The 12,250-nt window shown below is 32.7% G+C and overlaps 2 protein-coding genes across 2 annotated transcripts; one reads left to right on the top strand and one right to left on the bottom strand.

Annotated features, from left to right (window-relative positions):
- Nucleotides 1–605: 605 nt before the first annotated feature.
- LOC100807450 (uncharacterized) lies at nucleotides 606–3,151 on the top strand. The gene is made up of 4 exons (NM_001252835.2): nucleotides 606–1,021; nucleotides 1,484–1,605; nucleotides 2,502–2,654; nucleotides 2,805–3,151. The coding sequence occupies exons 1-4, from the start codon at nucleotides 677–679 to the stop codon at nucleotides 2,989–2,991; spliced, it is 807 nt and encodes a 268-aa protein (NP_001239764.1). The 5' UTR covers nucleotides 606–676; the 3' UTR covers nucleotides 2,992–3,151.
- A 321-nt stretch (nucleotides 3,152–3,472) lies between these two features.
- On the bottom strand, nucleotides 3,473–6,029 carry LOC100806917 (cytochrome b-c1 complex subunit Rieske-2, mitochondrial-like). Its single transcript, NM_001252712.2, has 2 exons — nucleotides 5,771–6,029; nucleotides 3,473–4,410 (listed from the first exon to the last, which is right to left on the bottom strand). The coding sequence occupies exons 1-2, from the start codon at nucleotides 5,919–5,921 to the stop codon at nucleotides 3,767–3,769; spliced, it is 795 nt and encodes a 264-aa protein (NP_001239641.1). The 5' UTR covers nucleotides 5,922–6,029; the 3' UTR covers nucleotides 3,473–3,766.
- Nucleotides 6,030–12,250: the final 6,221 nt, after the last annotated feature.

Here is a 12,250-nt window from a genome sequence, read left to right as displayed (position 1 = left end):
TATAGTACATATATGTTTGACTTATTATTTTAGTATCTTAATTTAGGGTGTATATTTTTTTAGTTCTTAAAATTAAAAAATATTTTTTTAATCTTAAATTCTGATAAATTATTTTTTTTGTTGCATAATAAATTGATACTTTCTAACAATTTTAATCATCACAAATTAAATTTTATGGCTAAAAATCTTCTAACTTAATGAAATTTCTTCAAGTTTCTTTTAAAGTATAGTTAAACTTAAGATTAAATTAATCCGTTGAATTATTTGATAATTTTAATTGGATTCATGAAGTTTAAGAATTCAATTGAAAAGAAAAAAAAAAAAACATTGACAGGTTTCCCCAATTAACAAAAAAAATTAAATGATTCAAGATCTATCTGAATATTAATTCAACCTTAAACTTAAATGTTTTATTAGAGCAAGTATGCAAGATGGGACAGTTGACAGGTTTCCCCGAGATTATCCACAAAAATGTGCGATCATCATCGTTTCTGGATTTCCCCAAACGTGGCACCATTTCGGCTTCGGTTCCTTCCCCCTCTCACCAACGCAACAAACATCATCCACCGTGTCTTTTAACATCATCGGACCTAAGCCTTTAGAGCAACATAGCATAACCAATTCAACCGTGGAACATCGTATCTGCTAAACTAAACCCACCCTCTTTGTAACCACAATGGTAGTAACTAAGGCATTGTTACTCCCTCCTCATCCACACCCCTTCTGTTCCCTTCCAATTCCCACCAAACTTGGAATCAGACCCTTCTTCACCTTTCACCAAGTACACCCATTAGTGGTGCAGCACACGAGAAAACCAAAGAAACATGTGGCTCATGTGTCACTCCATGATGACCCTTTGGTTTCATGCATCATCCACCAACAGCAGCAAAACCCCTATCACCTTGTCTTGCTGGCAGAGAGTGCGGGTTACTCTTTGGCCAGTTATTACACTTCTTTGGGCCTCTTTGTCATCTCTGTGCCTGGACTCTGGTCTCTCATCAAACGTTCTGTCAAATCCAAGGTGATCATTCCCATGTTCATTTCTTAGTTTTTGTTTTAAAATCACTTCATTTTACTTGCCCCACTTTATATTTCATGATTTCCGCTCGAAATTTTGTAACTTTAACTAGTAATAATAAGGAGTGTGATAGAGATTGTATTGCTAGCACTACTTGTTTCTGTTTTTGTTTTGATGGTGGCTTTTTTCTGTTGCTTTGACTGTTTTGCTAGAAAACACATTCTTAGGAACATGCTCTTTTATTATTAATTGACATTATTAGAAATCAAATAAACCTCAGTCGAGGTGAAAAATTGATTTTTGTGGTGCTAACACAGAACCAAACATACACACCCAATTAAGTTTTAACTAATAGCGAAGAATGTGTTAGAGGTGGTGTTGTTCTCCTTTTGGTTTTAGTTTTGTTCTAGGGTTTTTTCCTGTTGTTTTGACTATTTTGGTGTGGTTTGGTGGATGGGGAAATAGATTGTGCAGAAGACGTTTATAGGTGAAGGTGAAAAGAAGGCGCCGAATCAGGTTGCTGGGGAGATTCTATCGTTCTTCACTCGTAACAATTTTGCAGTGACTGACAGAGGAGAGACAATCACGTATGTTACTGTTTCATTCTTGTATTGTGATTGTTCTTGCTTGCTTTAGGGTAGGTTTAGTTGTTGGAAGAGAAAAAATTGGAAGAGATTGAGAAGAAATATTTGAATTATAGTAGAAAGAGGTGTGGAATCCATGCTATTTTTTTGAAAATTTCTTCTTAAATAGTAATTTCCTCTCTTCAACGAAACCACCCCTTAGATTTTTCTTGGTACCTTTCTTTCAATCTATAGTTAGGAAGCAAAATGCATCATTTAACCCTTCATGAAAAGAAGGGGGAAAATGGACTTTGTGAACCAAAACTCGAACAACATTTGGAAATTTCAGTGGTTTTCCTGTTATCAAAGCTTCTCACATGAATTAAGTATGCTTATCAGTGTAATTTAAAAATGAAGCCTCAAATTTGTTTTTGAGAAAGTAAAGCAACCATGTTAGTTCCTAATAATAGAAAGAGTTTAATTTTCTTGCACTAGAGATTTTTACTTATTGTTATTATAAAAGTCAACAAATTTATCATGACAAATTGTGATTGAGTGGCAGTTTCTTTACGTTCTAATATAATTCAAAGTATGAATCGTTTAAGTACTGGATACATTAGTTGTTGAAAAATGAAACTGACATTTGTGGTACTTATTAGAAACTGGCAAAAAATTTGCATTTTGAACATGGTTTGTGTTATCAAAATCTCTCAGATGACAAATGTGGAGATACAATTTTCCCTTCTTTTTTTGTTATTCTTGTGAGATTTCCCTGATTTTATATATAATGAGAATAGTCACTGGGGGTGCAAGTCCATGTCTTCCTCGCAAATGCTTCCTTGTGAGCAAGTTAAAATGTTAAACCCAGTTTATTTTTCATCACTAATTTAGTTGAAGCTAATAGCTATTTTACCTTGCAGGTTTGAAGGAATGATGGTTCCAAGCAGAGGTCAAGCAGCGCTATTAACTTTTTGCACTTGCATCAGCTTGGCAAGTGTGGCACTTGTGCTTACCATAACCGTACCAGATGTTGGCAACAACTGGTTTTGGATCACCCTCTTGAGTCCATTGGCGTAAGTGATCCCACTGAAAATTTACATTACACCACACTATTTTCCTTTTCATTGTGGTTATTGTGTTTTTGTTTTGAGGGAGGTTTAGGTGAGAGTTACTATTATTGTCTTGTTATGCTGATACTCGAAATACATTGGGATTTAACACAGAGGCCTTTATTATTGGACTCGAGCATCCAGAAAGGAGCAGATTAAAGTGAAAATGATTGTTGGAAATGAAGGAAACTTATCAGAAATCATTGTCCAAGGTGATGATCAACAGGTCGAGCAAATGAGGAAGGAACTCAAGTTCAGTGAAAAAGGCATGGTTTATGTTAAAGGTGTCTTTGAAAGATGACCAATTTTCTTCGGGCGGTAGAATCAGAATGCTAAAGAAAATTGAGATCAAATCTATTTTTGTAATTGAGAAATGATAATGATCAAAATCATATAAAAAATAGATGATTTTATTATGTGTTTGGAAATACTTGTAACCAAAACTATATTAGAGAAAAAAAGAAATCAAAATTTCCATTCCACCAAACTCCCCTCCTCTTCTCCGAGGGGATTGCACGACAATCGGGGGCAGAGGGGAAATATACGAGGTACTGGATCCAAATTCACTGCAGCTGGATTTTTCACACATTCACATAATCATTGAAAAGAAATCATTTGAAGATAGGACTAACTTGTATCTTAAAAATTCAAAGTACACGGATTCAAAATCTGAGTCATCCAATTTTGGTTTCTATTCACTAACTGCATAAAATGCGTACGTAAAAAAATCCAACTACTCTGATTCTGGTTCCCTTTGAAGAAGAGTCGAAGGAACAAAGATGGGCAATTCCAAGATACGAACTTTATAAGCAAAATTTTAAAATGTTTATACATGGTGCAAACTTCAATATTCTTGAACTCGTCGACAATATGCTAACTAAAAGTCAGGCGATTATTGATATAAGTCTCGCCAAAGGGTAACAGTTACAATTTCCAAGTTACATAAACCACTTGCTAAACATACCCAACAAGAACTTGAAGGTAAAAGACGTCCGAAAGGCGCATTGTAATCCAAATAAATTTTAAAAAAAGAAATTGTAAACTCATTCCGCTTGTATGCAGAACCATATTTATTTTCAACCAATCATCAACTTGTTTTCTTCCAAGAAGGTGTAAGTAGGAACCTCCAGATTGTATGGTGCTGGCCCCTTCCTAATTCTGCCTGAAATATCATAATGTGATCCATGGCAAGGGCAAAACCATCCCCCAAAGTCACCAGCATTTGGCAATGGAATGCAACCCAAATGGGTGCAAACCCCAATCACAATGAGCCATTCTGGGTCCTTGACTCTATCAGCATCCAGCTGGGGATCGCGAAGAGATCCAACATCAACACTGTTTGCCAGCTTGATATCATCCTCGGTTCGGCGCCTGATGAACACTGGCTTTCCACGCCACTTAACGGTCACTGTAGTGCCAGGCTCAATGCTGGAGAGATCAACCTCAAGTGAAGCCAGAGCAAGAACATCCTTACTGGCAGACATGCTAAGCACAAACTTGAGGACAAGGAGACGGACCAAAGAGGCATAAGCAAACCTACCACCTGTAAGGACGAAGTAGGCAAATGCCCTCTTGCTTGGGTCACCTGGGGGAAATCTTTCATGGTTGTGCTCATCATAGACAATCTTAGAAGTAGGGTTCTTAACAGCAGTAACAGTTGCAGGAATCTCAGGAATAATGCTGTTTTCTATTGGGTGGATCAGGGATTCAGTAGCAAAACCTAGACAAAATTATGTTACATCAATTACTAGAGTTGCTTTAGTTGAACAAAAAATAATAAATCAATTACTGGAGAAAAAGCATGCTTCAACCCAATTAAAGAACCCATTTCCCTAAGAAAAGTACTAGCAACAAATTCTCTAGCATGTCTTCTAATACATTATCTATGTATTAATTAAACTTTTCTGACAACTACAAAATCAAAAGAACCTCATTATATAAATAGAGGGACCTACACCATTGTGTGATTTCCAATAAATTTTAACTAATAATAAAGCAAACAAAACTTAAGGAGTAGAGATCCTCTCCATTTCTCATAGGAAATGAACATATCCATTTGTATGGTTTTGTGTGTGTATAAAGATGATCATGTCTAATTGTTTGATGTAGCAAAATTTCCTTTATAGACACAAAACCATGAAAATTGAGATGTCCATTTCTTATGAGAAAAGGAGAGGATCTCCACCCAAATCCAAAACTTAGTGTGATTCTTCACGTTTTGGTGTTGTTCTCTGATCAAAATTGGATTTTCACATGAGTATTCAATGCTGACTTAAAGTTTTGACCTTTATTGTGAGTTAGTGAGGTGAAATTCCAATATTAATTGGAAAATAAACTGTAATCTTGATTGGAAAACAGTGTTAAAAACACCTAAGGAACTACATCTAAATATTGTCTTAGTGTATCAGAGACAAAGACTAGGTATAGGCAGAATAAAATCTGCAAAACTAAACCCCCAGAGTAAAATAACATGCAGATACTATTTCATACTTTTTTATTAGCACACTACAGATAAGACAATAATTGCATCATGTTTAGATTTCAATTGGGAGAGCTTAAAAGTACTTCCAAAATAAATATCCTCCTTCTCATTGCATGCAATGGATTGGAGTTATCCAAATTCAACAAATGAATTGTTCCTCCATCGTTACTGATAGTAGCAGAAAAAACAGCACATTCAGCAGTCTCAAATAGAAAAAGAAGAAAAACAACTTGATTCACAGCGTATTCAAGTCACAGAAAAAAGAACGCTATTCATCATTCTGAATCTCTGATTCGAAGATGAACGACGCCGTTCCTTGCCATGTTTTTTTATTATATCACCAATCTCTACATAATCACAGCTTTTTGTACCTCTTTTCTTTCAGTTTTTTTTATTAGACACAACACACAGAAAACTGCATACACAACACAAGACATAGCCTGAAACCAAATTTCATAACCAGAAACTTCAACCCTAGACCCTAGTCCATAACTGATCCACAATTTCAGCAATCAAACTACCAATAATTCAATTTCAAACGATTTAAAAAAAAAACTTCAATGAATTTAAAAGGAGGGGGAAATGGTAAAAGTGTAACCTCTGAAGGGAAAAAGGGGATGGGAGGAAGGATCGGATCTGCGGTCATCAACGACTGCGTTTCGAGAGACATAAGCGGAAGCGGCGTGGTTGGGCCGCCACGGAGAGGAGGAGGAGAGAGAAGAGAGCCTTCTAGCTGCAACCCTCAACATCTTCTTCTTCTTCTTCTTCTTCTTCTTCTTTCTTTCTTTTTTTTCTATTACTGCAGAGAAAAAAAACAAAGTGAGGTAACAAACTGCGAATTGTCAATGGTGCGTCGAGGAGGTGCTTGTCACTAGTGTCTCTAACTTTCACACGTTGGCTGCTACATGGGCCACAAAATGGGTACCATTGTTTTTGGGCCTAGACCTGGCCATTATTGATTTCATATTTGTTGTAGAGACTCTCACGTGGGTGGGTTTTCTTATTCCCAAAATGCCCTTTTGGTGGAAACAGTCCAAAACATACATTATAATCATGTTTCTTCTTGTTAACTTTTTTTTTCACCCCCAAAGTAGTTATGGATGTCACTGGAGGTACTAAAATGTTACTTGACTTCATTATCATCCAACCTTATATGTGGAGGATGGTTGTGTGCCAACGATTGTATAGAGCTCAAAGACGATAATGATGTGAGAAAAATGTTTTTCATATTTTTGGATTTTCTTTTGAAAGGATAGATTGAGTTATATGTAACATTTAGTTGATCTACAAAGAAATTCTTATCCTGATGCATAAATCAAGATCTACCAAATAGATAGATCTTTGCTCTAATGCATGAAATAATGATGACATGTAGCTTTAATGAAAATAAATCTATGTAATAATGTTTTCATTTTATTTTATGAAATCTACATAGAAGTGCTATTATATTGTTTGTTGTTGTTTAATGGAGAGATCATTCTTTATTAATTATTAAGCACGTATTGTTTAAGTAGTTAATAAAAAAAAGTGTAATTAGGTCACAACATAAATTACAAAATATAAGTTCATACAATAAAAAAAATGCACATACAACATATCAAGTTAATACATAATAATGATAAATACAAATGTCAACACATATTTATAACAAAAATTATTTACAAATTTGTACCTATGGAAGCAACATATATTCGCTAATTTGGTGACAACTATGCATGCTAGCATCACTAAGGTGTTCATATAGAAAGCACAATGCAACAACACCATATGCATATCAGTCGCAGCTCCCGAGATCCTGGAATAATGTGAGGTATGAGTCTGACACACAGTGAGGGCTTTTTTCAGCAAATATCATACAATTGAGAAAATAAAGAAGATAACCTCCACGTACCCAACCTCACCTTCCACCACATACAGGTAAGTCTTGTCTCAATTATAGCAAAAAAAAATATAAAAAAAATGTTTTGTTGTAGTTGACTCTTAAGTAGAGATCCAATCATGACCATGCCTCGACTTGCTTAATATGTTGAAACTTAGGATTCCAAACTTCATTTTGTTGGCCTGTTTCCAAACTCCATCTGCATATCTGAAGGAGTTCCACTTGGAGGGATGGGGTATCATTTCATCCAATTGAAAGCTACCAATTAATTGCCTAACTTGCTAATTCTGTATACCATTCTTTACAAATGTGTTTATCCATGGCCTTTGGTAGTGATTTTCTAGAACAAGTTTCTTCTTGTATTGATTTGAACATGACTGTATATACCTACACAGGAGTGGCAACATATCAAGAGGATTTAGAGGCGAGTTCCGACAATGGCAAATTATTCCTAGCTTATGTGAAGCACCACAATCAAATCAGTTATATGTGAGTCCTTTTTTTCCCCTGATGTGTTAGGCGTGTATATTTTTTTAAAAATTATAATGCACATTGTATATATTAAAATTTAATCTTTAGTTGGTATATATAGAAATATTGATGAAATTTAATGATTAATTGTAGGTTACTCAATATTTAACATCGATGTTTATGTAAGCACCGATGTAGAGATATATAATTTCTAAGACGGTGCTTATGTAACACCGCCTTAAAAATTACATATTTCTACATCGATGTTTACGTCTGTACCGATGTTAAAATAGACATTTTCTACATCGTTTACGAAGGAACGACCGACTTAGAATATGTAATTTCTACATCGATATTGATGTCAGGACTGATGTTAAAACAGACATATTCTACATCGTTTACATTTTCTACATCAATGGTCTCGATAACATCGATGTAAAAATGCGACCTTCAACAACGATGATGGGGTTAGGACTGACGTAGAAAAAGTTATATTTCTACAACGGTCGATTATGGATCGATGTCGAAACATAACTCTAACAACGACGTCATATTCTCCATCGATTGACCATCGATATAGAATATCGTTTTCGACTGATGTAAAAAGTGCACTTTGTAGTAGTGCTCATCCCGATTCATAATCGCATATAAGTAGGACTTCCTAACTATGAAAAGGTATATGAGACATAACACACCATCTAGTATAGGATGACAATGAGAGACACAAGTAATAGTCATTTGCTACTTGCCCAGGTGAATAAACACCTGTCTCGTGTGCCGTCCTATTACTTGTGCAAATGCCCATTAAGCTAATATTTGCAAGGTTTTTTTAATACCATGGATATTTAAAAAAAAAATCAAAAGTACTTTATTATATTTTTTATTTATTCTAATATTTCCTTTTTATTTTTTTATAATATTTATAACCAAAATTATTCAAATATTCTATAGAATTAAAAATATCCATGGATAACTCTTAAGAAATAAAATAAAAATGAATAAAGAAAAAATTTATTTTGTGAGCTCCAAAAAATTTTATCTAAAACAATACTCTCTCTAAAGTATAAACTCAAATAAAAATACATTAAAATATAAATCTAAATAAAATTATATAAAAAAATCTATAAGTATTTTAACATTAACTTCTGTTAAAAAATATATATTTTAATATTAATGGGTTAACAGATACTTAGATACTTAAGGGTATGGCTACCATGCCATATACCCGTCCTTGTCCTTGTCCCGTTAACTAGCACGCAGTGAAAACACTTATACTTATTACTAGCAAATGCCCGTTAAACATGAGTTCTCATTTTTTACCAGTTGCAAAGACTTGTGGATATTCTCGAGAGCATTTTTTTTTTCTTTGCAATCCCTAACAAGCTGGTGTCTTTATGTTACAGCTTAACAAACGCAAAAATATGGATTTATTTACTACGTCATACTGTGAACATGTTGGAGAAACCAACCTTGACCCATCAACATATACCTTAACGTCTATACTTGTTAGCATGTCCATAATCATTGTTGCATTACTGATAGGCTTCAATGGTGTCCTATTCCATCCTTTCCACAGTCATGGTGCAATATGATTTGCATAGGATTCCAACGCATAGTGGTCTACATATATACCCTCTTTTATAATAGGCTTGGTACTCCATAGACTACGCTCTATCATATTGCATCATCCTATGAATCTAAAGCCTTGTCAACCTTAACAGCAACAGTGACAGTGAGATCAACCAGAAGTGGCTTGTCATCCTAAGCCAATACCGACATATATCTCCCTTAACGGTTTTATAAACTTATTTCAAAAAATATTATTTTAATAAAATACTTGTATTATTGTTAGGTTAAAATAAAATATTGGTCCTCCTATTTCACTTACTATATCATATCGATCTGTTTATATGTTTAAAATATAAAATTAAGTTATAAAATTTTCGGCGATTATTTCAAAATTTGTTCAGAGTGAAATAGCGACAGAATGGTATTCAATCGCCATCAACAAAAAAGTGTTATTATGCAGTGACTGAAACTATTTTGGTCGTTGGTTCGTACATAATTAATTATGTCAACGACAAGCCAAAGTTTGTTCCTGAGTCAAATAAAACATCGGTCATAAATCACCTTAAGACTGAATTAGCGACTAGTGCAATGCTACCTACTATTTCGGTTGCAAATATGGTCGTTGTCTTGTACAAATGACGAAAATTTCTGTGTTTGTCACCAAGATTATTCAGTTGTTAATGTCAGTCGCTAATCCTCATTTTTCTAATAGTGATATAAATCTCAATTTTAATTGATAATCATGTAACAACTTGCTTTAGCCCTGAATTTTATCTTTGAAATGTAGGAGTGGCTTATGCAAACGGTTTCCCATTGTTTTTCTTGGTCAAAACACTTATTTTCTCTACAATAGCTTAAATATTTGAGTTTCCACTAATTAACAACTTAGAGGAAAAATATAACTTTTTTTCACATTCAAGAAAAACCCCTTTGAGGTCACCAGTTGAATTCACTTGCATCAGCTAACAGGTTTCCTGAACGAATGAGTTTCTTGACTGATATGTCCCTTAGTTACCTAGCTTCTTAAATGAGGTCTCTCTATTAGCCAAACTATTACTTTCCAAACTCATCTCAACTCTATTCAACTCATTCTTGCTTCAACGAACTACTTTTCAATTAATTATGGCTCAATAGTCATTTCTCAGCTATTAACTTAATTATCACTATTACATTTATCTTAACAATTTTTTGGTGCTAATAGCAAAACAATAAAAGTTCTAGCTCTACTATTATAGAGATTTTTCTCGAGGAACCATTATAATAGGTTTCTTTTTTATTTTCTTTTTCATCCTAAAAAAATACCTTTAATACGGTGGATATCTATTGTAATGGTTTTGAAGAAAATGATTTTATAAGCACCATGAAAAGTATCCGTACCTAGTCACACAACAGCTTGTCAAAGTCACCATTATAGTATGTGCGTTATAAAAGGTCAATATATTTTAACGTGGTCACTCTTTTTTTTCATGTTTGAAAAAAATGTGTTTAAAATATTAACTATGGAATCTTATTTTAGAAGGAATTCTAATTAGCAATTAATTTTGGAATTATGTTAAAAATTACATAACTTTTTATAGTATAAAATATTAATTATATATCTTAATTAATCCAGAGTAGTCATAAACCTTAAACATAAAATAAAATGGGATAAAAAGTATCATGCTACAAAAATCACCTCATTATAATTAAATAAGAATTACAACAGAACATAAATATTGTAGTTTTGTTCTAGTTTTCATTTAATTAAATAAAAAATATATTTAACATAAATAAATATATTACTCGGGTTTCTTTATAAATAAATGAAATTATAATTAGAAAAAAAAATCTTATTAAAAATGATAAATTAAATTTGTTAATATAAATTAATCATAAATAAAATTGATAGATGTTTACGTGAAAAAAAAACAAAAAAAGCAAATATATTTAACATGCAATAATGAAAAGAAGATGAAAAAGTTGGTGGTAGAGGTACTTTACATTGGAGAAGGGTGCATGAAAGTGGAGGAGACAGAGAATAATAGCCGCAAAGGTTGACGTATTGGATGACGCAGCCGAAAGCACATAATAATTATCATTTTCAGCAATCAAGTGAATCACAATTAGGTTATCGTGTTGTGTTATTTATTTATGTATGACATATCTCATGTTCCCTAACGGCATCTTATCCCACGCATGAATATGGCAAAGCTTCAAACACTTTTTCAGTGCTTCAACGTGCTACGAAGCTTCAATTTCTCCTTGGTCGGCACCTATTTTTGTTTCTACTCATCTTATTTTCATTATTTCAAAACAAATTTGAATTCCTTCTCTTATGTATGTTTTTCTTTTCTTTTTTTTTATAAATAAATCACACCTATTTTCAACTGAAAATAATCTTACTCAATTTAGGAGAAATTATTTTAAGTGATAAAGTATTTTTTTTCTCTTTCTAAATATTTAACACAATTATATACTTTAAGACTTAAACTGAAAATTATTAATTAAATTAAAATAATTTTTTTTTCTAATTGTGATTTTCTTTTATGTATTTTCTGTTATATAATTAACAATACAAAGAAAATTTTATACTATTATCCACTCTACTAGGTCGTTCTAGTATATAGAGCAATGTAATTATATGAAAAAACTATTTGGAACCAACAATATAATTATGACATTTAAAAAGTTCATTAAAAATGTCATTAAGTGTACTGTGTACATAATAAGAAATTCAAATCTTTAATAGTTTAACAGTTATTATAGAGGAGCAACAAATAATCATTATTTTTTTAAAAAAAATGTACAAACAAACACTTTATCTATGAAATTATAAATTTGCTTTATTATCTTTTTAATTATCTCAAAAGTAAAGTATGGTTTTTTCATTCTGTATTTAACCTTAAACATTTATTTTTACCTCTTGTAACAAAAAAAACGAAAAAATTATTTAGATAGGTTACGGTGTATTTGATTAATATTGTTTTTTTTTTTAAAGATAACTTTAAACTGAAAAGGATATACAAAAACGGTTGTTGTCATTTTTTTTTTAATTTGTTTGGGTGAACGTCAATCTTGACTATAATACATTTGACTATCGGAGTTTCTTCTCATTATATGATTTCGTTTTGTTTGCATGAACCTGGACCCAGTCATAAATTAGTCTTTAACATAAATAAG

Source organism: Glycine max, chromosome 16 (assembly GCF_000004515.6).
Source record: "Glycine max cultivar Williams 82 chromosome 16, Glycine_max_v4.0, whole genome shotgun sequence".
Classification (NCBI taxonomy): domain Eukaryota; kingdom Viridiplantae; phylum Streptophyta; class Magnoliopsida; order Fabales; family Fabaceae; genus Glycine; species Glycine max.
Note: the sequence above shows the minus strand (reverse complement) of the source record. Positions and strands in the feature narration are given on the sequence as shown.

Excerpts from the sequence above, each read along its gene's own strand:
- LOC100807450 (NM_001252835.2), top strand. The coding sequence starts at position 677 with ATGGTAGTAACTAAGGCATTGTTACTCCCTCCTCATCCACACCCCTTC. Across the intron at positions 1,022-1,483 it reads AACGTTCTGTCAAATCCAAG|ATTGTGCAGAAGACGTTTAT; the intron begins GTGATCATTCCC and ends ATGGGGAAATAG. Across the intron at positions 1,606-2,501 it reads GACAGAGGAGAGACAATCAC|GTTTGAAGGAATGATGGTTC; the intron begins GTATGTTACTGT and ends TTTACCTTGCAG.
- LOC100806917 (NM_001252712.2), bottom strand. The coding sequence starts at position 5,921 with ATGTTGAGGGTTGCAGCTAGAAGGCTCTCTTCTCTCTCCTCCTCCTCT. Across the intron at positions 4,411-5,770 it reads TCCCCTTTTTCCCTTCAGAG|GTTTTGCTACTGAATCCCTG; the intron begins GTTACACTTTTA and ends AATTTTGTCTAG.